Genomic DNA, 27,911 nt, shown 5'->3' on the forward strand with positions numbered 1-27,911 from the left:
ATAACCTCCAGCATTTTTTTGCATGAAGTTACCACCCTCAAAAATTTAGACTAGTCAGTCCAGGATTTCACCATCACCCCCTATCATTTTAAGTCACCAAATGGAAAAATTCTTTCATGACCGTCCACACCTTAGGTGATCAGAAAGCACAGTGCAGCTATTTCATGGAGAAAATGCAATCAGAAGAGCGTGGCTAGAGAATCAAGCAATGGAATCCAGTGCATGGAACAATTTTAGTTGTCTACCCAAAAAATAACGTGGAAATGAGACATCTAATAATCAACATCAGAAGATTGGAATGGTTCTTAGCAAGCATATCAAGGACCCATTCAAGCAATGTGTCCCTACATTTTGCCTGACTTATTTGACAGAAAATGTGATGTATCTGGATCCAAATATGATAAAAAATAGCTTAAGTGGAAGGAATTAATACAATGTTAAAATTACAATACACAATGAATCATGACCCCTGATAATAGACCTGACATTATACAGTGTTACAGAAGATTTAAGAGAAAAAGATTTTTTATTGGAAACAGTAACTTCGTTAAACAGATTTTAAAATACACCTGTCACCCCTAGTGTAGGGGTTTGGAATACAATCACCGAGTTACAACACTGCCCAAAACATATTCCCCCCAACAATCCCCTGTTTTGCTAGGTATGTGCTAATCCATTAGCTGATCTTCTTATCCACTTGAAGCAAGCATCAATCCCCCTTGTTAGGCTGATAATTTCCCTCATCAGTTGCCAATGTATCTATGCACCCAAACAACCTGACTGCAGCCATCCTATTACTTTCAAATCCCCTTCTATTTCAATTTGTTGTAGTCCCATTGCTTAGTGTACCTTACACCTTGTTACAAGCTGTTTTATATTTCCATTTCTATTCATGGTCTTCATCTTAACTCCACTAACAAGGTGTGAACATATTCTGCTTGCACATGCTGTATTTTCAACATTCCAAAAGAAAAGATGAAAATAGCATCGGTGGTAAATGTATTGGCAAAATGCAGCTGATGAGGGTCACAGACTCACAATTAAGTTGGATTACTAAGTTGCTCTTTTCCTATCAATAAGATAGAAAATTGGTGCACTGTCAGAAAAAACCAATTTTCCATCATTGGACCGGGATTTATACTTCCATGCAGGGCCCAGAAGCCATGATGTGGCAACTCCACCAAGAAAACCTCCCAACTGTAAATTTATTGTCAGAAATCACAAAATGCTTAAAAAACTGAAAATGCTAAAAATTTACACTGAATGAACTTACATGTCCCCAATTATCAATGCCTTTGGATAAAATCCCAATCATCTGCAATAAGGTTATATTGTAATTAGCATTATGTTTGAAACCATGTCACTTGAAATTAACTTCTCCATCCATCTAATAGAAACCTGAGTCAGGTCAGTGCACATGGTGACATGGAAAATTTATAATTCATGCATAAAACACGTCAAACATTAAAAGAAATATACAGCAGTCTAGATCCCGTTGTAAAAGGCCATTGTTGATTTGAAAACCTGACCGACAGACCAAGTCATCCAACAAATCAGAACAATTGGCCCCAAAATTCCCTAGAATTTGGGGAGCAAACAATCTTGAATTGATAAGCTGGAAATAAGTAGTATACTGATTTTTTTATCAGCAATAAGTAGTGTACTGATTCACAGAATGAGTTGGTTCACAGAGTATTCCAACCATGATTTTTAAGACATAAATTATTTCAAAAGGTCAAGTGAGAACCATACCATGTTTAGGGCAATCACATTTGCTATTTGCTGTAATTCTTGGTTCCCACCCCCATAAAGATTTCTATGCCTCAAGACAAACATTGCAAATGACCCAACCTGAACAAAAGAAAATAAAGAAGAGAATTGATGATGGATCATAGTTAATGAATACAAGTCCTTATTGCTTAAGAATTACAACCAACAAATGTATCCTTCAACACAAAAAAAACTAATCGATACTCTATTAAGGGTATCTTTTTTCAAGCTGGACTTGTATAATCCTTATTCACCAAATTTTAATTTTTAAAATTCATATTTCAAATAAAAAAATAGTCATGACCCATTAACAAGCATTGCTAACTAATTTTGCTTCACAGATGAATAAAATAGTAAGAGCTCTTCATGAAATAACATAGGAATTCTGAAATCCTTGTTCAGGTCTATCCCCTTTCTTGAAAACAGTTTTTCTTTCTTTCAACAATTTCTAACATTTTATCTTCAAACAACCTTCTGGCTAGTTCAGCAGCTAGTCTTGTTTCTGAACAAATTAGTTCCTACAACTAGGAAGCTACAGAAATATGAATTAAAGAACTTACTAATCCAAAAATGGCCCCTGACGCACCAACTGCAGGTGCTTTGCAAAACCAGTAACTCATCGCTGAACCTGATTTTCTTAAGAATATGAGTTGTTGGTATAAGCTTAAGCAATTTCATCTTCTATTTAGTAGGTATACAAATGATTACTTGCAATTGCAGAAGTGAAATAAACAGCAAGAAATCTCCTGGGGCCACTGATATTCTCCATCATGGGACCAACAGAATTCAAAGAATAGCAATTGACCTGAAAACAAAATTGACTTTTACGTTGAAGGTTACCATAAAAATAAAAGAACAGCAAACATAATTCAGAAATTCCAGGGAGCAAGCCTTAAAGCAGACCATGAGATGCCCAACATTTCCATGTAAAAAAGATGAAGTAGCTAACCGCCATAATTGTCCCTTATCAATGAGGCTATTAATCTGCATACATAGTGAACTGATAAAGCTGAGATGAGATGAGTGTGAAAAAGGAATTTTCTGCATGAAAATGAATTATGGACATTTACTTTTAAGGTTTTCTAACCTTAGCACCCCACAGTAACAGCTTCCCTTGGGTTGCAATTTGTACAACATAAACCCTGGTCATGGGAGATCACCGAATAATGATGAAATTCACATGGCTATACAGCAAAGGACAAGTGATAGAAAAGACAATACAGTAAAATAAACCTTCTTAATCTCAGAATTAGTAGCATAGGCCAGTTAACAAGAAGCTCCACCCAGTATGACATAAACTTCAGCAGTTTATGTCTTCCCTTGGGTTGATTAATATACTTTAGAATATCTTATTATTTGATAATATTATCCACTGAAACACAAAATTACAAGTCATTCCGTTCAGCCACTTCAGCAGTTATCAAATTGTTACAGACACAGAAGTAGTAGACACACTCGTGGGCGAGCCTAACCAACCGCCGCCCGGCGGCAGCACGCACAGCAGCGCGCGCCACCACGCACAGTAGCACGTACCGCCCGGCAGCGCGCAGCACGCACCGCGCGGCAGCAGCACTAGGCAGCAGCACTGTGAGACGCACGCACCACCCGGCAGCAGCCGCAGAGCAGGGCCCACATGACAGCTCATCAGGGTAGGCCCACCCTTATCTTGCCACAACAGCTATGCATTATCCCTCATCCCTTATCCTTATCTTATCTTATCTTCTTAAGTAAGAGTTGTGTTACCATTAGGAGTAGGTAATTAGGAGTTTGAGTTTGAATTGGATTACCCTACTAGCCTAGCCGAATCCAACAAGGAACCCCCTTTTGTAATCTCCTATTTAAGGAGATATGAGTTGAAATAAAGGCATTCAGTTTTCCAGTGAAGAGAAGAGTGAGGAGAGTTCGGGTGGTCTCTTGGACAAATCACCCATTCGGAGAGTTCGGGTGGTCTCTTGGACAAATCACCCATTCGGTTTCCCACAATAGGGTCTACACGCAAGGGAAGGCGCAAGGGAAAGCAAGAGGTTCTCCCCGTGGACCGACCCGTGACGAGATCCTACGCCCGGGCCCATAACACTAATTGGCTCTAAGCACCCAAAAAGGGATACAGAAGGAGATAAAACCACCTTCTGATAAAGGACTTGCAACCAGAAAAACAGAAGTGATCATCACCAAGGCACAACTCACAGATCAATCCAGAAATGCATGTTAGTTCTGTCTAGAACTCTTTCTCTCAAATTTTACTGTCCTTATAATGTTTTATTTGGTTTCCATTTGAATGACTACAAACATTTTTTATCTTTAGAGATAGGCAAGTTTTAGAACATTTGAAAAATGGGAAACAGAGGTTAAGCACCAAACATTACATGAATAATCTTTCTAGATCATAGTTTCCAAACATACAATAACAGCTTAGCCTTGGATCCATGGTTATAGCAAATTTCTCCAGGGCAACAAGTGGGACATGGCATCTCTCGAGGGAAAGAAGATATCACACCAAGTGCAAGTGAAATAAGAAATGAAAACATGTTAATAAGAAGTTCAATAAAGATACATCAAAGGAACTTATCATACATAAAGAATTAGTTTGCTTTATTGGTTCTCCTTTAATTTATTGTAAAGTAATGTAGCTGCATTGGCATTGACAAATGAAAAAAACTTGTTTGAAGAGGTAAAAGAAATGCAGTGCACTGTTTACCATGATTTACACCATAACCAGAAGATGGACAAAGCATATTGGATAATCCACATCATAAAAAATTGAAAAAGGAAATCTAACAACTAAAAGTAAACCTACTTTGCTAATAAACAGGTTAAATAAGACAAGATATAACATTCATAAAGCACGTATTCCCATATTACATTTTATTATGAAAAAGTATAAACTCACAAGATATTGAGTGCAAGGAGAACATTGGTCCACAGTCTCCCATTAGGGGGCCTTCTCTTAGGAGTCTCCAAATATGACTTTCCCTCATCTCCAAACTCAGTTTTAGAATCTTTGGCACTAAAGAAACATAAGTAAGATTTAAATCTGGTTGAGAGAGAATCATTTGGTGATTCAAGAAAACAAAATCCTTTGAATAGAAGTGGTCCTTCAAGCCATGCATTTTTTAACCCATATACATGACCAAAATGAGAGAATCCCTGTTGATACAAGGAAATAATTGAGGGTTAGACTAAAATGAAGAAATGAAAATGAAAATATATGAATACTTCATCATTGAAGGAACAACTTAACTGCAACATGATCAATTTGCATGGTCCATGTGCAAAAATAATAAAAACAAAAAAAGGAAAAATTATCAGCTTGTAGGAAGATGCAAAATGTTGAGGAAGTAGGATCAATGCCCCACATTTCTTTTATTCACCAGTTTACCTACTTCATATCTAATATACAAGTAAATCCACATGATTTAAGATGACCAAAAGCTCTAAAAGTGAACAGCTAAATTTATAAAAGGACTGCAAGAAACTACAAGAAACAAATAAAGCCTAAAATTGAGGAAAACCTTACACAAGTAAAACGCTCCAGGCCTTTATTCTTCTAAATGCATGGAATTCCAGAAGCAGGAAGAGTCCTAAGTCTGATCTAGCAAAGAACATAAATGACAAATTTTCCACACCCCCCTCCCCCGCGCATGCGCAAGCACCTTACTCCACAGTGAACTTTCCTTCCTCCTGCTCCTATTTTACTTCTATTTATTTCCCTTCTATTGCAAACTTCAATTTCATCAAGATATCAGAGTCTTTGAAAGATCTCTAGTGCAATTAACATACTGCTGAACAGATAATGCTAATGCAGGCAAGAAGAACTGCATGAGACATGGATGGACCACCAGTAGAGGAAGCTTTATTGATTGATAGTTGGACTTATGACTAAAAATCAAAATTCCCAAATTAAGCAAAGCTTTCATATGTCTCAAGTTACAGCCTTTATTGTTTTTTGCAGTCGAGTGGGGTAACTGTACTTATTATCAGAGTCTTTGAAAGATCTCTAGTGCAATTAACATACTGCTGAACAGATAATGCTAATGCAGGCAAGAAGAACTGCATGAGACATGGATGGACCACCGGTAGAGGAAGCTTTATTGATTGATAGTTGGACTTATGACTAAAAATCAAAATTCCCAAATTAAGCAAAGCTTTCATATGTCTCAAGTTACAGCCTTTATTGTTTTTTGCAGTCGAGTGGGGTAACTGTACTTATTAGACTGTTAGCAGAAGAGAAAGCAAATTCTTATGGGTCACATCAATTGAATCCCATTCACATTTCAATTTGTTGCCTTCATTTTGGATAGTCAATGGGAAAGGGAAAGCATGAAAAGATAAAGGTTTCAATCAATAATTAACATTTTGCACACAATATCAACAATTCCACCATGGTACCATGCATGTATGCCAAGTAAGACATGCTCCTTCTAAGTTCTATCTCCGTGTCCAAATTTCATTTGCAAAGTAATGTTTCAGCTTGACAACAAAATTACAATGGGAAAGGAAGCTCATGGAAAGATAAATATGCCAATCAATGATTTTCATTTTGCACATAAAAGCAACAATTCCACCATAAATGTTTTCTATGCTTCATTTAAGATTTCTCCCATGTTTAAATGTATTCCACCATAAGATGCTTCTGTTGCACACCTTTTACAGCTTTTTTTTTTTGTAAAGGTAAAGTATGATTGTATTAATCGAAAGGTCCTTTGTACAATGAGAAGCTGTACAAAAACAAACTAGAAGGACTTCAAAAAAAGGCCATCCTCAAAAAAGTACAATCAGATGTATCATCTTTAAAATCTGTAAGTATAGACAACCAACTTCTAGTAAACCCTATGGCCATGTTGATGATCTCAGCTTCAGAGGAGACTTTGTGATAAAAAAATCCTACTGTTCCTTTCAAGACACACAGCCCAGAGAATTGCCAAAGGAATGGAGGACCAGAAAACCTTTCCTTTCTTTGTCATCCCCGGTACATGCCATGCCTCCAAGCATGCTTTAACTGAGGTAGGCATGCACCAACTTAATTTCAGAATCTTTACAAAGTAGCTCCAGATCTCTGAGACAAACTTGCAGTGTAAAAACAGATGATTAACTGATTCCGTCTCCACACTAAAAAGGCTGCACCTCAGGTCATTGCAGATAAAGCCTCTCCTCACCAGCATCTCTTTGGAAAGACATTTCTATAAAGCTGCCACCCAAACAAAAAAAAAAAAAAAAATTAACTTTTGAGGGCGCCACTGTCCCCCAGATGGCCCGGCTGGGAAAAGAAACTTCATTTCCTCTCACTATAAAGCTGTAAACGGATTTTACTGAGAACTCTACTGATCTGTTCCATTTCCACACTCTTGTATCCTGAGTTTGTAAATTTAAAGCCTGAGCTTGGAGAAGAGCTAGGAGATTTCCTACCTGTTGAATCTCCCAATCATTAAAGTCCCTTCTAAAAGGAGTTCAGCAGATGCTATTACCCCTCAGCACAAAAGAGTCAGCTAACAGCACCTCTTTATCAACTGCCAAATTGAACAAGGTGGGAAACAGCTCTTTAAGAGAGCTCTTCCCAGTCCAAGGATCCAGCCAGAATCTAATCCTTCTTCTTCCATCTCCTATTTTAAATCTGAACCACTTTCCTATCCACTATTATCTAGCCCATATTTCCCAGCTATTACCTTCATCCATAGATTATCTGGCTCAGCAGCAAACCTCCTAATAAGGTTAGGTTAAAGGATTTTAAATTTCTTATCCCCAGGCCTCCTTGTGATTGGGGTTTGCAAATCTGACCCCAGTTCACAAGATGGTATTTGTGAGAGTCTTTCCAGCCCACCCAAAGAATATCTCTCATCTTTTTTTCTAAAATCTCTACTACCTCCAAGGGGATTGGAAAGAGAGCCACAAAATAAGTTCGCAAGCTTGCTAGAACACTCTTAATAAGAGCCACCTTCCCACCTTTGGAGAAATACCTTGTTTTCCAAGTGGCCAATTTTTTATCCACCCTCTCTAAGATTGGGTTCCAGATGGCTTTGGATGTGCATTTGGCACCAAGTGGCAACCCTAAATAGTTTGTAGGTAGAAGGCCAACTTTGCAGCCCAACAAACCAGCCAGACTCTGAATGTTAGAGACCTCTCCCACTGCTATCATTTCCCATTTTGCTAGGTTCACCTTTGGGCCTAATACAATCTCAAGCCAGAAAAGGAGATTTTTCAGATTAAGAACTAGTTCCTCCGATGCCTTACAAAAAAAGAGGGTATCATCTGCATATTGCAGAATAGGAATAGCAGCACCACTCGGCTTCACTTCAAAACCCTCCAACAGCTCCCTCTCCACAGCCTTGTCTACCAGTTTACTTAGACCTTCCATCACTATTAAAAAAAGGAGGGGAAACAAGGGATCCCCTTACCTTAACCCTCTTGAACTGTTTAAGTTACCTCTAGTTGCACCATTAACAAGCACACAGAATCTTGGAGTGGATATGCATACTTTCATCCAGCTTCTCCATCTTGAGCCAAAATGCATTTTTTCCAACAAATAATCCAGAAAAGACCAATTGAAATGCTCGTAAGCCTTCTCTAAGTCTATTTTACAGACCAGCCCACTCTTCCCACTTCTTTTCCTTGAATCAATTAGCTCATTAGCTATGAGAACCACATCATGAATATGCTTGTTGTGAACAAAAGCTCCTTGGTACTTGGAGATCAGGGAATCTATCACTTTTCTTAGTCTAGTGACCAGAATTTTGGCCAAAATTTTGTACACACTTCCAACCAAGCTGATTGGTATGAAATCCTTCAGCTCAGTAGTTCCTTTCAGTTGAAAAACAATCCTCTTGATGTATGGAACTGCTTGAGATTAGATGCAAACCAGAAAATAAACAAACAAGAGATGATTAAGAGGAAGAAGAGAGAGAGAGTTGGCGGCAATGAGAGTTAGAGAGTGAGAGGTTCGAATTAAACCTCCCTCTAACACTCTAAACATTTTATTAAGTTAATCTTTGAAATATTACAGAGAGGCCCTTGAGTGGGCAAGAAATTACAAAAACAGAACATTACAGAGTATGGGCCCAGAATAAGGACCATTACAGAGGAAAACATTACATAACATGAAATGACAGTCTATGGGCCATTCGGCCCATCTCCTCTACACTCCCCTCAAACTGAGCATAGATGTTAATCATGCCCAGCTTGCCAGTGTCAGGTTGAAGCCTTGCCTTGGAAATGCCCTTGGTGAGGAAATCTGCCAATTGTCCTTCAAAAGTAATGAATGGAAGACACACTTCACCAGAGGAGACTCTTTCTCGAATAAAGTGTCTATCAACCTCAATATGTTTGGTTCTATCATGTTGTACCGGGTGTGAGCAATGTTGATGGCAGCCTGATTATCACAGTACAACATCATGGGTTTGTCATGATCAATCCCAAGTTCTTCCATTAAGGACCTTAGCCACAACAATTCCGAGACTCCATGTGCCATGGCTCTATACTCTGCTTCGGCGGAGGATGGGGCCACAACTGACTGTTTCTTACTCCTCCAAGAGACAACATTACCAGTCACCAGACTGCAATACCCTGAAGTAGGTCTTCTATCATCAATATTTCCAGCCCAATCAGCATCAGTATAGGCTTCAAGTTTCAGATGACCATGCTTGGTAAATAGAATTCCTTTTCCTGGAGTGCCTTTCGAATAGCACAAAATTCGTTATGTTGCTGCCATATGAGTATCTCTAGGAGCATGCATGAACTGGCTAATACAACTGACAGCATACGCAATATCTGGCCTAGTCATGCACAGGTACAGAAGCTTCCCAAGAAGTCTCTGAAAGACCCCTTTGTCTTCCAACAAAGTTCCATCCGAAGCTGAAAGTTTATGACTCATATCAATGGGAGTTGCAGCTGGTCTTGCACCCATTTTTCCAGTTTCAGACAACAAATCAAGGACATATTTCCTCTGGGAAATAAGAATCCCATCCTTGGATCTAGCAACTTCTATGCCAAGGAAGTATCTCAACTCCCCCAGATCCTTAATCTCAAATTTTGTACGGAGGAAAGACTTAAGGGCCAGAATGTCTAAGGCATCATCACCAGTCACTATAATGTCATCAACATACACAATGAGATACACTGCTAGAAATCCACTTTTCTTCACAAAAAGAGTATGATCTGATTGTATCTGAACATAGCCGAATTTAACAAGTGTAGCTCTAAATCTCTCAAACCAGGCTCTAGGAGTTTGTTTGAGGCCATAAAGTGATTTCTTCAATTTACATACATTTCCTTGCATATCTTTCCCATACATTCCTGGAGGGAGACACATGTAGACCTCCTCATGTAAGTCACCATTCAGAAATGCATTCTTTACATCTAACTGATAAAGAGGCCAACCAAAGTGAGCTACCAGAGATAAAAGAACCCTCACCGATGTCATCTTGGCAACAGGGGCAAAAGTCTCCAGGTAGTCAATCCCATATGTCTGTGTTGGAAAACGGGGGGTTATTGGTTCAGATCTGAAAATAGAATTGTATATATTCCTAGGATTGTGGAAGGATTGATTTAGAAAGTTTTTTCATTCTATTTCTTTCTTTCTATTTTTGTACTTTCTATTTTCTCTTCTATTTTTTCTTCTTTCTATTTTCTTTTCTTTCTATTTTTCTTTCTTTCTATTTATTGCAGCAGCTTACTGTATAAATATGCCCATTGGCAATAGAATGAAACATATCAGTATTCTACCATTCCAAAACATGGTATCAGAGCTCTAGGTTTGTCAACCTTGAGATTTTTTCGGCCTTCATTGCCAGTTTTTTGTGTTTTTCTCTTCTGGCCTTCAGTGTTGATCTGTAACCAGAAGTGTTCCTTTATTCTCCTTTCCTGCTGGCCTTATTTTTCCTCCATTAACAATGTCCGACATGACTGCAACAAGTGCTCCCATCCAAACCGATGAAGGAGCAACAAACTCTCATCCTCACACTGGTGATTTGCAAAATATTCAAGCAACATATAGACTGAATGGCCAGAATTACTTGAAGTGGTCACAACTAATGCGTACCTATTTGAAGGGAAAAGGAAAAATTAGTCACCTCCTTGGAACAGGACCAAGGTTGGGCGAGCCAAATTTTGATGCTTGGAACGAAGAGGACTCCATGATTATGTCATGGTTGTGGAGTTCACTGACACCCGAGATCGGTGATACTTGTATGTTTCTTCCCTCTGCAAAGGCTATTTGGGATGTTGTCCGACAAACCTATTCCAAAGCCCATGACGCTGCTCGTGTCTATGAGGTCAAAGTGAAGACTGTGGCGGCCAAACAAGGGAGCAGGAGTGTTACAGAGTATGCAAATCTGCTGCAAAATTTATGGCATGAGCTTGATCATTATCGGGTTCTTGAGACAAAGTGCGCAGATGATGCTGTGATCTTGAAGAATTTTATTGAAAGAGATAGGGTGTATGATTTTTTGGTCGGACGGAATGCTGAATTTGATCAGGTCCGAATACAAATTCTTGGCAAAGAAGAAGTGCCTCCATTGAATGAAGTCATAGCCCTTGTCAGAGCTGAGGAAAGCCGTCGTGGAATCATGCTTGAGCCTAAAGATCCCGAAGGCTCAGCCATGGTGGCAAGGGGAGGAAGTTATAGTGGTTCAAAGGGTGAGAACAATCACAACTTGGCTCGTGACACAACCACCCGTGACTCTAACGATAACCTCTGGTGCACCTATTGCAAGAAGCCCAGACACACGAAAGATCGGTGCTAGAAACTTCATGGGAAACCTCCCACATCCAGCAAGGAATGGGGAAATTGAGGAGTTTCAAAAGGAGTTCAACAGGCCCATAATGTCTCCACAACCCCGCAACAAGAACACTCAAGTCAGGGACCATTTAATGATGAAGAAATTGAAAGGCTAAGGTGCTTCCTGAAATCCTTGAAACCAGGAAGTGGTTCTACCTCTCTTGCTCTCTCAGGTGAGTCTTTATCTCTAGGATTACATGCCTCGGCTAGTGTTTTTCCATGGATTCTTGATTCTGGAGCTACTGACCACATGACACCCTCTTCACTACATTTTCTCACCTATACACCCTGTCCTAGTAATAGAAAAATTTCTGTTGCTGATGGTTCTTTCACCACAGTGACAGGGATTGGGAATATTCAAATTACTCCATCCCTATTACTTAAAAATGTTCTTCATGTTCCTAAGTTATCCACTAGCCTTATCTCTATACATAAACTCACCCAGGATGTGAACTGCAATGTTGTGTTCTTCCCTTCTTACTGTGTATTTCAGGACCAGGTTTTGGGGAAGAAGATTGGACTTGCTAAGGAAAGAGATGGACTCTACTACCTTGAAGCAACCAGCAAATCATCTCACACTATTATGCATGTCACACACGAGTCATTCTTATCTACCTCCAATAAAGATTTAATTTGGCATCATCATTTCCGTTTTGGTCATCTTTCATGTCCTATTTTAAAAACAATGCTTCCTTCCTTGTTTAAAGGAATTGATGTTGAAACCTTTCATTGTGATGTTTGTGAACTTGCTAAGCACAAAAGGGTTTCTTTCCCAATCAGCAATAAAAGATCTTCAACTCCTTTTTATTTGATTCATTCGGATATATGGGACCCTTCTCAAATTCCCAACATTACTGGTTCCAGATGGTTCGTCACCTTTATTGATGATTGCACTAGGGTCACATGGATTTTTCTTCTTAAGTCTAAATTTGATGTGGGTACGATTCTTCCCAACTTTCATAACATGGTCCAAACTCAGTTTGGTGTGAGAATTAAAAGGTTTCGATCTGATAATGCTACAGATTATTTTAATCAGAATTTGTCCCCATTTTTTTAGAAAGAAGGCATTGTGCATGAATCCTCCTGTGTTAACACTCCCCAACAGAATGGGGTAGCTGAGAGAAAAAATGGCCATCTTTTGCAAACCACCCGAGCCTTTCTCTTTCAAAATCAGGTGCTAAAACAATATTGGGGGGAAGTTGTCCTTACTGCTACCTACACCATAAATAGACTACCATCTAAAGTTCTTGACAACTGAAGCCCAATACAAGTCCTTTCTCAATTTTACCCTGATATTCGAGCCTCAAATAATCTCACACCAAGAATTTTTTGCTGCACTGCCTTTGTTCATGTCCATAATAAGGGAAAATTAGACCCACGAGCAATCAGGTGTGTCTTCTTGGGATATTCCCCAACTCAGAAAGGTTATAAATGTTATCATCCAGCCACCAGAAAATTCTACACCTCCATCGATGTCACATTTAAGGAAGGAAAATCTTTGTTCACTCAACCTTATATTCAGGGGGAGCCCTCATTAATGAAAGATAAGGCATCGGATCTACTCTCCCTAGATGTTTTACCCTCCTCACAGACATTCAATCGTTAAGAATCACATCCCTCTGAGTGACATTCCTCTGAGCCCCACATTCCCGAGTTTCAACAAGAGTCAAACAACCCGACCATTGAACCAAATTCGGACACTGTTAACCCCACGAATGATGTGCATGATAATGTGAGATATATGCAGGTTTACTCTAGGAGGAAAAATCCAGATCCCCAACTTGTGCAAGTCCAAGATTCAACTCCTAATCCTAGAACTGAGGGATGCTTAGATCCTGAACCTACACCTTCACAGTCTGAGTATGAGTATGACCTACCTATTGCACTGAGAAAAGGAACCAGAGAATGTACCAAACGCCCATTGTACCCTTTAGCCAAATATGTATCATCCCAAAGATTCTCTAAATCCCATAAAAGTTTTCTAGTCAGCCTTAACACCATTCCAATTCCTAATACTCTAGCCGAGGCACTTTCTAATAAGGAGTGGAGAAAAGCCATGAGGGTGGAAATGGAGGCATTAAAAAAAAACAACACATGGGAAGTTGTGGATCTACCAAGAAACAAGAAGACGGTAGGTTGTAAATGGGTGTTCACAATTAAGTACAAATCTGAAGGGTCATTAGAAAGGTACAAAGCACGCCTGGTAGCCAAGGGATATATACAGACTTATGGGGTAGATTATCAGGAGACTTTTGCCCCAGTAGCTAAAATGAATACAATAAGGGTGTTACTGTCGTTGGCTGCTAACTATAATTGGGATTTGCAATAGTTTGATGTAAAAAATGCGTTTCTCCATGGTGATCTAGAAGAGGAGATATACATGGACATTCCACCGGGTTTTGGAGAAGGCATTAAAGGGAACAAAGTTTGTCGGTTGAAGAAAGCACTATACGGTCTCAAACAATCTCCGAGAGCATGGTTTGGAAGGTTTACAAAGGTAATGCTGAGTACAGGTTACAAGCAAAGTCAATGTGACCACACATTGTTTATCAAACACACAGCCTCAGGGGGAGTTACTGCACTATTAGTCTATGTGGATGATATAATCGTTACTGGGAACGATAAAAAGGAGAAGGAAGCATTGAAAAACTGCCTTGCCAGAGACTTTGAAATAAAAGACTTGGGGAGACTAAAGTATTTTCTCGGAATTGAAGTTGCACATTCTAAACAAGGCATCTTTATCTCTTAACAAAAGTATGTTGTTGATCTTTTGAGAGAAACAGGAAATATGGCATGTAAACCAGCTTCCACGCCTATAGATCCCAATCATAAACTTGGAGAAGCCCACGAGAATGCAAGTGTACACAAGGAGATGTTCCAAAGACTAGTTGCAAAACTCATTTATCTTGCACATACACGACCGGATATTGCATATGTTGTAAGTGTAATAAGTCAGTTTATGCATAATCCTAAAGAAGTTCATCTGCAGGTTGCTCATTGAATTCTGCACTATTTGAAAGCCAATCCAGGAAAAGGAATTTTATTCAGAAGAAATGGAGGACTGACTCTTGAAGCATATACAGATGCCGATTATGCAAGATCTCCAGTAGATAGACGGTCCACTTCTGGTTACTGTACCTTCTTAGGAGGAAACTTAGTCACTTTGAGGAGTAAGAAGCAAAATGTAGTGGCTCGGTCAAGTGCAGAGGCAGAATTCAGGGCTATGGCACAAGGAATGTGTGAATTACTCTGGTTGAAGATAATTTTAGAAGACCTGAAGATTCCACGAGAAGAGCCTATGAAACTATATTTTGACAACAAGTCAGCCATCAATATTGCTCACAATCCTATTCAACATGATAGGACGAAGCACATCGAAATTGACCGACACTTTATAAAAGAGAAACTGGACAGCAAGTTGATTTGCACTCCCTATGTGTCTACTAAAGGACAACTGGCCGATGTACTTACTAAAGGGCTCAATAGTATAGACTTTCGGAGAATTATAGCCAAGCTGGGAATGGAGGATCTCTATTCACCAGCTTGAGGGGGAGTGTTGGAAAACGTGGGGTTATTGGTTCAGATCTGAAAATAGAATTGTATATATTCCTAGGATTGTGGAAGGATTGATTTAGAAAGTTTTTTCTTTCTATTTTTGTACTTTCTATTTTCTCTTCTTTCTATTTTTTCGTCTTTCTATTTTCTTTTCTTTCTATTTTTCTTTCTTTCTATTTATTGCAGCAGCTTACTGTATAAATATGCCCATTGGCAATAGAATGAAACATATCAGTATTCTACCATTCCAAAACAGTCTGTGTGTAGCCTTTTGCAACAAGTCTGGCCTTGTACCTCTCAATAGTCCCATCAGCCCTGTATTTAATGGTAAAAACCCACTTGCACCCAACTGGATCCTTCCCTTCAGGCAAATCCACCACCTCCCAAGTACCATTTTTGTGTAGAGCATCCATTTCAGACTTCATGGCATCTCTCCATTCTGGAATCCCAAGAGCTTCTAATACAAACCTAAGAATGGGGTTAGAAGCAACTGAAGAGAAGTAGGCAAAGTATGAAGGAGAAAATAGGTCATAAGAAAGGTGTTTGGAAATGCAGTGTGCAGTGCACTTCCGCTTTCCTTTCCTAACAGCAATGGGGACATCAAGATTTAGGAATGATGATTCCAAGGGGGTTGAACCAGTACCTGTTATCTCATCTGTGATTGGGAATGTATGAGCCTCATCTGTTGTAAGGGAAACTACTTGCTCATTCTTGGATCTCTGCCTTTGATACACTTTGTGATTATGGGTAGGACGATGAGGTAAAGAAATAGGGGCACTAGGACAAGAGGAATGAAGTGGTTGATCCTCCTTTGATTCATTTGGCGAGGATACAGGCTTGTCAAGAGACTCGACGGGGACAGGAAGAGGAAGAGCAAAAACTTGTGACAGACTCACCCCCTGTTGACAATGTCCTTCCTAAGAGGATCCATAAAAAGGAGAAAGTTCATCAAAGGAAACATCCACAGAGTCATGTCGGGTGCCAGTCTTTGGATCAAAACAACAATAACCCTTTTGTGTGGGGGAGTAACCAAGGAAGATGCATTTGTGGGCTTTTGGTTCAAACTTATGTCTTTGCACACTTGGAATGTGAACATAACAGGTACAGCCAAACACACGAAGAGGAATTGGGAAGAGATCATTGTCTGGATGAAGAAGACTGAAGGGGGATTTAAACCCTAAAACCCTAGATGGCATATGATTTATGAGATAGGTAGCAGTAAATACAGCATCACCCCAAAATCTTGTGAGAACATGTGAAGCAAACAAAAGGCTCCTTGCAACTTCAACAATATGTCTATTTTTCCTCTCAGCAACTCCATTTTGTTCAGGGGTGTTGAAGTTTGACCTGCCATAGAATTCTGTCTTGTTCGTTGACTGTAGAGTAAAGTAGACAGTAAGAAGTAGGAGAGGAAAGAAGAAAAGAGAGAAAGGCTGGTTCGAATTAGGGAAAAAGTTCATCCCTTGATTCGGCCAGACCTGTTATTATATTATTAACTTATTGGAAAAGACTTGAGTGCCCTTCTTTAAGTAAGAGGCACTCGAACTAATATAACAGTACACATCAGCATTCTCAACAAGTACAAAGACTGAAATACCCCTTCACTAACACCACTAACACTCCCCCTCAAGCTGGTGAGTATATATCATATAATCCCAGCTTGTTACATATGTAGTCCACTCTCCCCCGACTCAAGCCTTTTGTAAACAAGTCTGCCCACTGGTTTCCCGTACTAACATATGCAGTTTCTATCACCCCATTCAGCACCTTCTCTCTCACAAAATGACAGTCAACTTCGATGTGCTTGGTTCTTTCATGAAACACTGGATTGGAAGAGATATGAACCGCTGCCTGATTGTCACAATAGAGCTTCATTGGAGTACTGATGTCATATCCTATCTCCTGTAGAAGGTTCCTCAGCCACACTAGTTCACAAGCAGTATGTGCCATGGCCCTATATTCTGCTTCTGCACTGCTTCTTGCCACAACTGTTTGCTTCTTACTTTTCCATGTTACCAGGTTACCCCCCAGAAAGGTGCAATAGCCTGTGGTAGATCGTCTATCAGACATAGAACCTGCCCAATCAGCATCGGTGTATCCTTCTACTACCAGTTTTCCACCACTTCTGTACAGCAAACCACGACCAGGAGCTCCTTTCAGATACCTCACAATCCTTAGCACTGCATTCCAATGTGGGACCAAAGGTTTCTGCATGAACTGACTCACCACACTAACCGCAAATGAAATATCTGGCCGAGTAATGGTTAGATAGTTTAGTTTGCCTACAAGTCGTCGGTATCTGCCAGGCTCTTCAAACACTTCACCTATATCACTGCTCAGCCTCGTATTTGTTTCCATAGGTGTCTCAGCCGGTTTGGTACCCAACAATCCTGTTTCTTCCAGTAAATCAAGCACATATTTCCTCTGGCACAAATTAATGCCATGCTTAGATCTTGCTACCTCTATGCCCAAAAAGTATTTCAACTTGCCAAGGTCCTTTGTCTGAAAGTGTTCCTGTAGGAATGCCTTCAATCTGTCAATGCCCATTTTATCATTCCCAGTCACAACGATATCATCCACATACACCACCAATATTATTTTACCTGCCGAAGATTCAAGACAGAAGAAAGAGTGATCAACTTGGCACTGTTTCATACCAAACTTCTTGACCACCTCACTGAACCTACCAAACCATGCTCGAGGGGACTGTTTAAGTCCATAAATAGCCTTCTTAAGTCTGCATACCTTACCATCCTCCCCCTGAGCAACAAACCCGGGTGGTTGCTCCATGTAGACCTCCTCGAGCAAATCCCCATGCAAAAAGGCATTTTTGATATCGAGCTGATGGAGAGGCCAATCAGACATAGCTGCAAGAGAGATGACGACACGAACTGACCCTATCTTAGCAACCGGGGAGAACGTCTCCGTGTAGTCAATGCCATAGGTTTGGGAGTACCCTTTGGCAACCAGCCGCGCCTTCAGGCGCTCAACACGACCATCTGGCAAGTACTTAACACTATACACCCACTTACAACCGACAGCCTGCTTCCCAGGAGGAAGAGCGGTGAGCTCCCAAGTGTGATTATGATGCAAAGCAGAGAGCTCTTCTTCCATAGCACGGCACCACTCTGGAGAGGTAAGGGCTTCCTGGACATCCTTAGGAACAACCACGGAGGATAACAAAGATATGAACTGGCGATGGGAAGCGGAGAGGTGGGTAAGTGAAACAAAATTGGAAATAGGGTGAAGGGTGCAAGTACGCTTACCTTTCCGTAAGGCAACAGGAAGATCTAGGTCGGAGGCTGGTGTCGGAGCTAGAGCTGGATCTGTCGACGGTGATGAAGTTGGAGGAGCTGCAGCCGGTACACGTGGGCGATGTGTATACACGTGACGGATGGGTGGACGGTCAACCAATGGTGGCACCGGAGGCAAAGACGTAGGCATGACTGGAACCAGAGGAGGTGGATCAGCCACAGGAAGAGGAAGAGGAGGTGGTGATGTGGGGGAAGCAGCAGCACCGGACCCCACGAAGAACGGAGTAGACTCGAAGAATGTAACATCAGCACATACCAAGGAACGACGAGAACTAGGATGATAACACTTGTACCCTTTCTGAGTTCGGGAAAAACCAAGGAAGATACACTTCACGGAACGTGCATCTAACTTGTCAGTCCCGGGACTCAGATTATGAACGAAGCAGACACACCCAAATACCCGAGGAGAAAGCGGAAACGGAGACATGTTGGGGAATAAGACACTAAAAGGAGAACGACCATCAAGGATAGACGTGGGCATCCGATTAATTAAGAAACAAGAGGTGAGCATTGCATCGCTCCAAAAATTTTTGGGAACATTCATGTGGTGCATGAAGGAGCGTGCCGTTTCTACAAGATGGCGGTTCTTTCTCTCAGCAACCCCATTTTGTTGCGGAGTATAGGTACATGAAGTTTGGTGTACAATGCCATGTTGGTCCAAGTATTCTCGAAAAGATGAAGACAAGTATTCACGACCATTATCAGAACGGAAAATTTTGATGTGAACACCAAATTGATTGCGGATCTCAGCATAAAATTTCTGGAAGATGGAAAATAATTCACTTCTTTCTTTCATTAAATAGAGCCACGTCATTCTTGAACAGTCATCAACAAAAATAACAAAATATCGGTATCCATTATATGACATCACTTTATAAGGACCCCAAACATCTGAATGATTTAAAGAAAAAAGACTCGACACACGGTTATCGACCCTAGAACGAAAGGGAACACGATGGTGTTTCCCTAATTGACAAGACTCACAATCTAAAACAGAAAGTTGACTCAATGAAGGGACTAAGGACTGCAACACTTTCAATGAAGGATGACCAAATCTACAGTGCCACTGGAGAGGAGAAATGGATGACTGAAGAGCCGTTGACGTTCGTCCACCACCATCAAGATAATACAGTCCACCGGCCTCATGCCCTCCACCAATCTTCATCCCCGTCTTGAGATCCTGAAAAACACACATACAAGGGTAAAAAGTGATGGAGCACTTAAGGGACTTGGTCAGCTTACTAACAGACATAAGATTAAATGGAAGCTTAGGTACATATAAAACAGAGGATAGGGATACAGGGTCTAGGTCAACATTACCAACACCACAGATAGATGACGTGGAGCCATTAGCAAGGGTAACAGATTGTGATGTTGAGCAATGAGTGAGAGATGAAAACACACCTGGAGTTCCCGTCATGTGATCGGAGGCTCCAGAGTCAATAATCCAGGGGTTGGGTGTGGATGCCAAACAAGCCATACCTGAATGTGCATAGGAAGCTGTGTTCTGCTGCGACTTGGATTGAACAAACCTCTCATACTCATCACGAGGAACACTCACCATCTCCTTGCCTGGACCATCTGAGGGAGTAGAAGGCATCGGGTCAGCTGACCGTTTCTCCTGTGTAGAGCTGAAACTGGTGTCACTAGTCATGGCATGGTTGGCCCACGTCGAGGGAGGACCATGTAAGTCATAGCAGTAGTTAATGGTATGTCCATCCAAACCACAGTGAGTACACTTCCGTGGACCCGAGCCACGTCCTCTACCACGAGCTCCCCCTGAATCTCTGCCTCCAGTACGACCACCACCACGGATATGTGTAGATCCACCACTACCACTCCTGCCAGGCTGGGTTCCTCGAGTCCCACTTCTGCCACCTCAGCCTCTTAACACTGCAAATGCTGATTTATCGGAGACATTAGAGTCCATAGATCCAATGGAAGCTCTCCGAAAACGAGCAAACACCTCCTCTAAAGATGGAAGAGCAGATCCCCCTAGTATCTGGGCTCGTACTGGTTCATACTCAGACTTCAGCCCCACCAGAAACCGTGTCACATCAAACTGCTCTCGCTATTGCTGTTGAACTTTGACATCTGAAGTGAGAGGATGATAGACATTTAACTCATTACGGATATTCCTCACATTGGCATAGTACTCCTCAAGGCTCTGATTTCCCTGTTGCAGATTGAAGTATTCCTGATACAGTTGATATACCCTAGTGGTATTATCCTGACCTGAATACAGTTTCTTAGCATGATCCCACACCTCTTTGGCTGTGTCAAGAAACATGAAGTTCACACTGATTTTGGGTTCCATACTGTTCCACAACTATGTAATGATCTGTGCATCTTCCTGTTCCCAGTCTTCATACTCCTGAGAATTAGCGGGGGGTTTCTCCTCTCTTATATGCTTCACTTTCTTCTTCGCCTTCAGAAAAACCTCTACAGACTTGGCCCAAGGGACATAATTCTCTCCATTCAGTTTAATGGAGGTCATTTGGACATTTAGGTAGTCAGTAGATATCATGACACTAGGTTTACTATCACTGTTATCTGCCATTGCCGAACTCCCTTAATTCTGAGCACTGAATTAGGAGCACTACACACAGACACTTCACCGAAATCTGCACACTGATTTCAACAGCTGAGAACTGCAACACCACAAACCCTACTCACCGAAATCTGTACACTGATTTCAGCAGTATTAGATGCTGAAAACTACAACACCACAACCCCTACTCACCGAGGTCTACACACTGATTTCAGCGATATCAAAAGCTGAAAACCACACTTGTAACACCACCAACATTAATCCACAACTATAGGAAGCTTCACCATTCAGTAGACACTATTGCCATTCGAATCACACACAAACCAGAATAAACCCTAGCATACTGCAATCTGAAAACCCGTCATGCGAACTGTACTACACCACTCATGTATTCCATAACAAAAAAAATATATAAAAAAACTTTACCTCATCGCCTGAAGGCCAACCATACGAAGGGCTGAGACACCATTGCACCACACGTACCAGCCCTAACTAGGGCTTAGAAACCACAGCAACCAATCACCAACGACACAATCGGAGGCATAGAGACCTCCTAGGGAAGAGGGCGATCACTCCTTTTCAGCCCTTTTCCCAGTCTCCAACTCACAACTAAGAACCCCAAGTGAAACCCTAATTCGAATGCGCAAAAGGCAGAATTCTAGCAAGTCTGATTTGGTGAACCTAGCTCTGATACCATGTTGAAGTTTGACCTGCCATAGAATTCTGTCTTGTTCGTTGACTGTAGAGTAAAGTAGACAGCAAGAAGTAGGAGAGGAATGAAGAAAAGATAGAAGAGAGAAAAGAGAGAAAGGCTGGTTCGAATTAGGGAAAAAGTTCATCCCTTGATTCGGCCAGACCTGTTATTATATTATTAACTTATTGGAAAAGACTTGAGTGCCCTTCTTTAAGTAAGAGGCACTCGAACTAATATAACAGTACACATCAGCATTCTCAACAAGTACAAAGACTGAAATACCCCTTCACTAGCACCACTAACAAGGGGTTCTAACACAGGAGCTTTGGTGAATAACCCCCATGTCAGAGAGATACAAGGATAAACTCTTCTCAAAATACTCTTTTGCATTGCCAAATCTGAAAACCTTAATTCTGGTATTAAATTGGGTTAAAACAAGCTCATGAAATTGCCTCACAAGTCTTGGGACTTCATCCCGGGATTTCATTAAGTATATCCAAGTGAATCTAGAAAAGTCATCAATAAACAGGATAAAATATCAATAGCCCCCATAGAGGATAAGTGGTAAGGCCTCCACACATCAGAGTGCACAATATGAAAAGGAAAAGAAGATCTTTTATTGCTCACAGGGTAATTGTTTCTACAATGCTTTGACAACTGACATGACTCACAATTGAGACTGGACACACTAACTCCCTTAAACAGATTGGGAAGTAAATGACCTAAAGCAAAAAAAGGTAAATGACCCAACCGACAATGACTCAACATAATTTGACTGACTGACTCTAAAGAAGTAGAACCAAAAGCAACATTCTTGAGATGATCAAAGCATTGGCCAGGGGTGTCGAGCAAGTATATTCCATTCGCTTCATGGCCACTCCCTATCTCCTTCCGAGACTTCAGGTCCTGAAACACACAGTGAGAAGGGAAAAAAGTTACACAACAATTCAATGACTTGGTCAAGCTACTTACAGATAATAAGTTGGTATTTAATTTAAGTACATGAAGAGTGGAAGATAAGAGTAAGGAGTCTTTAGGCTTGACAGTTCCCTTGCCAGAAATAAGGGCAAGAGAACCATCAGCTAAGGTGATTTTGTCACGACCAAGAAGCAAATCATATGAAACAAACAAAGTGAAAAGGTTGGTCATGTGATCAGAAGCACCTAAGTCTATGATCTAAGGGGTCTTGGGATTACCTAAGGTGGATGCATGGTTAGCAGAAGCCCTTATACCTGAGTGAGCAAATGCGGTGGTGGTTGGACTTCCAAAAGGGTTGAATGATGAAGTTACACCTTCAAGCTGGCTGATCATCTTTCCAAACTTCACATATTCAGCTTTCATGGCTGCCAACTGTGCATTGGCAGACTCGACCTCTATATCTGTACTTGTGAATGCATGTGCACTTCCTGTCTTTCTACTATCTTTCTTCTTCTGGAATCGGATAGGGACAAGACTGGGATGCAATTTCCAGCACTTGTCCTTGGTGTGTTTCGGCTTCTTGCAATATTCACATACCACCTCCTTCTTTCTTGTGCCACTGGGAGCTCCTATAACCCCTTTGGATTTAATTCCCATATTTGCAAAATAATCATTGATACTGACTCCTTGAACCTGCACTTGCCTCCTACTCTCTTCACTGCTGACCAAAACATATGCTTGAGGCAATGAAACATCTTCCTTGGACAAAATGTTTTGCTTCGTGATGTCATATTTAGAATTCAGCCCTGTCAAGAACTCAAAGACCCTGTTTCTTTCAACTAATTTCCTATATGTTTCAGCATCATTAGGGGTATCCCATGTCACAGCCTCTATCAAATCAATCTCTTGCCATAAAAATTTCAGGGTTGAAAAGTATGCTGCAAGTGACTTCTCCCCCTGCCTTAGATTCTTCACATCACTTCTCAGTTTGTAGGCTCTGGCAACATTCAACTTCTGGGAGTAAGTTTCAGCAACACTATCCCAGATTTCCTTAGCCGAGTTCATCCAAAGATAATGCTGACTAATCTGTGGCTGCATTGAATTCACAAGCCACCCAATCACTGTGTAGTTTTCTTGCATCCATCTCTCATAAGATGGATCATCCTCTGGAGGAGCTTTCTTGCTCCCAGAAATAAAACCCCATTTTCCTCTGCTACAAATATGGATTTTCACTGATTGTGACCAAGCCAAGTAATTGGTCCCATCAAGTTTAACTGTAGTTACAACCAACATGGAATCGGCTGGGGTTCCCAAAGTCTGTCCATATTCAGCAGCATTCTTGTTTTCAAGGTTTGAGAAATCCATCATGCAAAGGCTCTAATTAGGATTTTAATAAGTTTTCCAAAGTACTGGGGTTCTTGATGAGCTTAGTTTGAGTTGAATAAGCAACAACAACCAGCTCACAGAATCAGTTCACTCTTGATAACTGTGACAGTCCAACTCAGTGGTAGCTCTTTCTATACTGTTTCATCCTTCAAGGGACAACCAGCAAACCCCCAATCACAAAGTATTTCAGGTCCCCAACAACCGTTGTCCCAAAGAGAAAGAAAAAAAGTCCACAGTCCTTAAGAGACCTTTTGTCAAACACTCAGTGTGCAGTAGTTAACAACCTACTGTTAACTAGAAGAAACCACTTCAATAGTGTTCTGTATAGGTCCAAGAAGAGGCTGGGCTGAAAAAAGACTAGTACCACTTAGTCCAATAACAGCCGAACTGCTCTTCCAAAATAACCCAGAAATTTCTGAGTTGAATCAGTCCGGCAACAGTAGGGCAGAATGGAGGAGGGGTTTGAATGCTTTAACAGTCCTCCCAAGCAACAAAAAATAACCCAGCAAAAAACTGAGAAAACTTACAGTAAGAGAATCTCTTATTTGAACTTCAAACCAGGCCGAACACCTTGCTCTCTAAGATAACTTCGAAATCCTTTTCTCTGATTTCAAATCAGGCCGAACACCTTGCTCTCTGATTCTTCCTGGTCGCCGAACCCTTCTCCAAGTGTGTAGAGACTTGGGCACCCTCCAATGACCTCCAAGAACCAGGCGAATGATTGTAAAATTTCAGCCCTAGAACCTCCTCATGCAGTTGGCTGAACTAGAACCACATGAGGGTCACGCCAAGCAATGGCCCGCTCTGATACCAAGTTGAAAAACAGTCCTCTTGATGTATGGAACTGCTTGAGATTAGATGCAAACCAGAAAATAAACAAACAAGAGATGATTAAGAGGAAGAAGAGAGAGAGAGAGTTGGCGGCAATGAGAGTTAGAGAGTGAGAGGTTCGAACTAAACCTCCCTCTAACACTCTAAACATTTTATTAAGTTAATCTTTGAAATATTACAGAGAGGCCCTTGAGTGGGTAAGAAATTACAAAAACAGAACATTACAGAGTATGGGCCCAGAATAAAGCCCATTACAGAGGGAAACATAACATAACATGAAATGACAGTCTATGGGCCATTCGGCCCATCTCCTCTACACTTTCTTCTTGGGAATTAAGGATATAAAAGTTGCACTCAAGCTCTTTCCAAGGCTGCAGAATCATGAAATTCCTCTAGAACCTTTAATACATCAGCTTTAAGAAGCTCCCCGAATTTCTTAAAGAATAACATTGTGAACCCATCTGGACCAGGAGATTTTTCCCCTTACATCTATTCTAAAGCCTTCCTTACTTCAAGAGCTTTTCTAAATCTGAGGCCTGCTGATCTAACAGAAAATCAAACTTCAAACCATCCAATTTTGGTCTTCTCTTGCAGGGTTCACTGAAGAGATCTTTGTAAAAACCAACAAAAGAATCTGCTATGTCTTTCTCTTGTTTCACTAATCGGCCTCTAATTTCCAGCCTTTTATGGAATTAATCCTTCTTCTTGCATTGGCAACCTTGTGGAAGAAAGCGGTGTTGTTATCACCTGCTTTCAGCCACATGACTCTTGATCCTTTTACAGCCTCCTCACTAAAAAAATGAGATGTTAATCTCTTTATCCTTTTAAATAATAATCTCTCGATGTAGGACTTACCAACTAAGACAATAGTCCACTCTCAAGTCTCCGCTACATCCAGTCATAGACCTTACCAACTGAGCCAGTTGTAACAATAGGAACCATTGGTGCAATGGTAAAATCTCGGCTGAAAAGTGTGAGTAAGTGGGTCCGAGTCTAAGAGGAGCCACTTGGTGCACGAAAATGCTCAAGGTGAGGTTCCCATCCAGTCCACCCCTCCTAATACCCTGGTAGTTAGGACCAACATTGGTAATGATCCTTTATATAAAGATAAATACAAATTGTTCAGAAGAAAGGAATAAGAAAGATGCAGTTTGGGTAGGACTATTGGCTTAGATTTTTGAGTTCTCAATAACCTCTTCTGGAGGTATTTGATAACATATACATGGTAAACCTCAACAAAAACTGCTTACTGTCAAAGCAATGGAAAGGGATAAACAGTAGTATTATGCACTGACCACATGCAATACAAGAAACCGAAAAACAAAATACAAATCATCCCTGGCCAGAAGCCTCCCAAAACAGACTTTCCCTGCCAAACCTTCATGAGTAAGGCCATCAGATTATGAGTCCACAAACCTTGGAATCCACCTAAATGACCTATTCATTCTAGAAGTCAAGAATCTTGCCATAACAACAGTATGTCGGGAAACCCAGCTATGGATGACAGCATCCACCTGATTATAACTTGATAATTGCCTTCCACCAGCACATGCTCTAATCCCAAAGCAAAGTCAATCTTTAGACCTAGTAAACCGACCTTGATGGCTGTTGCTTCCCTTATTATACATCCTTTTTGTTCTTTTGAGAAAGGGTAAAGCACAAGTGTATTAATTTGTGAAGGGAAACAATTCAAGATGTACAAAGCTGTAGTCATGTAGGTACATTAGATTTTTTTCTGTGATGATTTGTTATGGGATACAAATTGCTATATGTCTGAGAGAGCACTATACAAATTGCTATTAGTACCATAATTGATATCCCTTGGATGAAGTAGATTGCCTTGGAGACATTAGGAGAGTACTACACTTGGCAACCTAAAGGCAAGAACTTTGAAAATAAACTTGTTCAGAGAACTACAAAGAGAAATAGGTTTGAAAAGGTCTTAGATTTGACTTTCTTTGGGATCAGAACAATGAACATGTACTTTACCTCCTCCAAGATCTTCCTACCCCTGAGATAACTTCTCAATGGTCATTAAATTGTTCCCTTCAATATCCCCAACATGCTTGAAAAAGGTTTGCATTTAAACCATCAGGGTCAGGAGCCACGTCAGGCTTCCTTCTGAAAATGGACTGAGGACTCCTTAATTTCATTGTCTGAAACCTCTCTGCATAAATCAATCATCCAGTCATCCAAGGGATTTTGATATACTAGCATGTTCTCTCAATTGACCCTATCCTCAGCACAGCAGTACCCAAAAAATTCTTGAAGTATCTGCCATCTCAGCTTCTCACTCTCTATATCTTCTTCTTCTAATGAAACCCTTCTTCCGAATAAATTTTATTTATTTTATTACCATAATGTCGAGCTATCTAGAAGTTATTAAAGAATCCGATTTGTATCATCCCACTCAAGCCACCTATCTCTGCTTTTTCTGCTTAAGGAACAAATCTTTGAAGTCCAGGGAAAGTAAAGAATCATCTTTTTCTTGGGATTGAGCCCATGCCTGAATTGGTTGACATATTGCACTCAACCATGAAGTCACTAACCCAAGTCCAGATTATCCAGCTAATTGAGAAAAATTAAAGAAACCCATTTCAAAGGAAAACAAATAAAAAATGCTGTTTTAACAATTTTGAAAAATTGGAAGGTCAAGTGTTAAATCCGGATTGCAAAGAGTCCAAGCGAAACCAGCTAGAACAGCAACCTAAACTCCCATTAAGCTTAATGAATACTGTTAGCATCTTATGCAAGTCCACGGCATTCACCTATACCATGTATATGCGTTCAAATCATTCTACATGGATATCTTCAAAGCTGAAAGCGAGATTAAAATTGTCCAAGCTTGCAAAGGTTTCGCACCTTGAAGGAGGAACGAAGAAGAACATGTAATCGTGATTCGAGGTGGTGGCGGGTTTGGAGGTGGAGAATGTCGCCGAGGCGCAGAGCAGCGGCGGTTGTGAGGAGGTGTACAGGGGTGGGGCCTCCTCTTGAAATCGGAAACCTGAAGGGCGAAGGCACAGCTTCCATCTTCTTCTTCCCAGGGAGACCTACCAGCGAGCCTCTCTTTTACTCGTCTCTTTATGCATAGAGGGGTATTTTTGTCATTGAACAGGGATAGTA

General features: G+C 40.8%; 1 protein-coding gene across 3 annotated transcripts; it reads right to left on the reverse strand.

The window, feature by feature from the left end:
• Positions 1 to 398: 398 nt before the first annotated feature.
• RBL10 (RHOMBOID-like protein 10) lies at positions 399 to 27,860 on the reverse strand. 3 transcript variants are annotated; one of them, XM_010274492.3, is made up of 10 exons: positions 27,651 to 27,858; positions 4,661 to 4,917; positions 2,858 to 2,912; positions 2,674 to 2,754; positions 2,479 to 2,575; positions 2,331 to 2,398; positions 1,753 to 1,851; positions 1,274 to 1,315; positions 1,039 to 1,197; positions 399 to 947 (listed from the first exon to the last, which is right to left on the reverse strand). In XM_010274492.3, exons 1-9 carry the CDS (start codon positions 27,816 to 27,818, stop codon positions 1,054 to 1,056), a joined length of 1,011 nt encoding a protein of 336 aa, XP_010272794.1. In that variant the 5' UTR covers positions 27,819 to 27,858; the 3' UTR covers positions 399 to 947; positions 1,039 to 1,053. The 3 variants fall into 3 exon arrangements, with proteins under 3 accessions (XP_010272794.1, XP_088744145.1, XP_010272793.1); XM_088888019.1 differs by lacking the exon at positions 1,039 to 1,197 and having other exon boundaries at positions 27,651 to 27,860; XM_010274491.3 differs by having other exon boundaries at positions 399 to 1,197; positions 27,651 to 27,857.
• Positions 27,861 to 27,911: the final 51 nt, after the last annotated feature.

Source organism: Nelumbo nucifera, chromosome 5 (assembly GCF_055504915.1).
Source record: "Nelumbo nucifera cultivar China Antique chromosome 5, China Antique-T2T, whole genome shotgun sequence".
Lineage (NCBI taxonomy): Eukaryota > Viridiplantae > Streptophyta > Magnoliopsida > Proteales > Nelumbonaceae > Nelumbo > Nelumbo nucifera.

What these genes read in the sequence shown, in the direction of transcription:
- RBL10 (XM_010274492.3), bottom strand. Translation starts at nt 27,818, where the DNA reads ATGGAAGCTGTGCCTTCGCCCTTCAGGTTTCCGATTTCAAGAGGAGGC. An exon ending in TTCTTCGTTCCTCCTTCAAG is followed by an intron (nt 4,918 to 27,650) that starts GTGCGAAACCTT and finishes TTGTATCAACAG; the next exon opens with GGATTCTCTCATTTTGGTCA. An exon ending in GAAATGTTGGGCATCTCATG is followed by an intron (nt 2,576 to 2,673) that starts GTCTGCTTTAAG and finishes TTTTGTTTTCAG; the next exon opens with GTCAATTGCTATTCTTTGAA.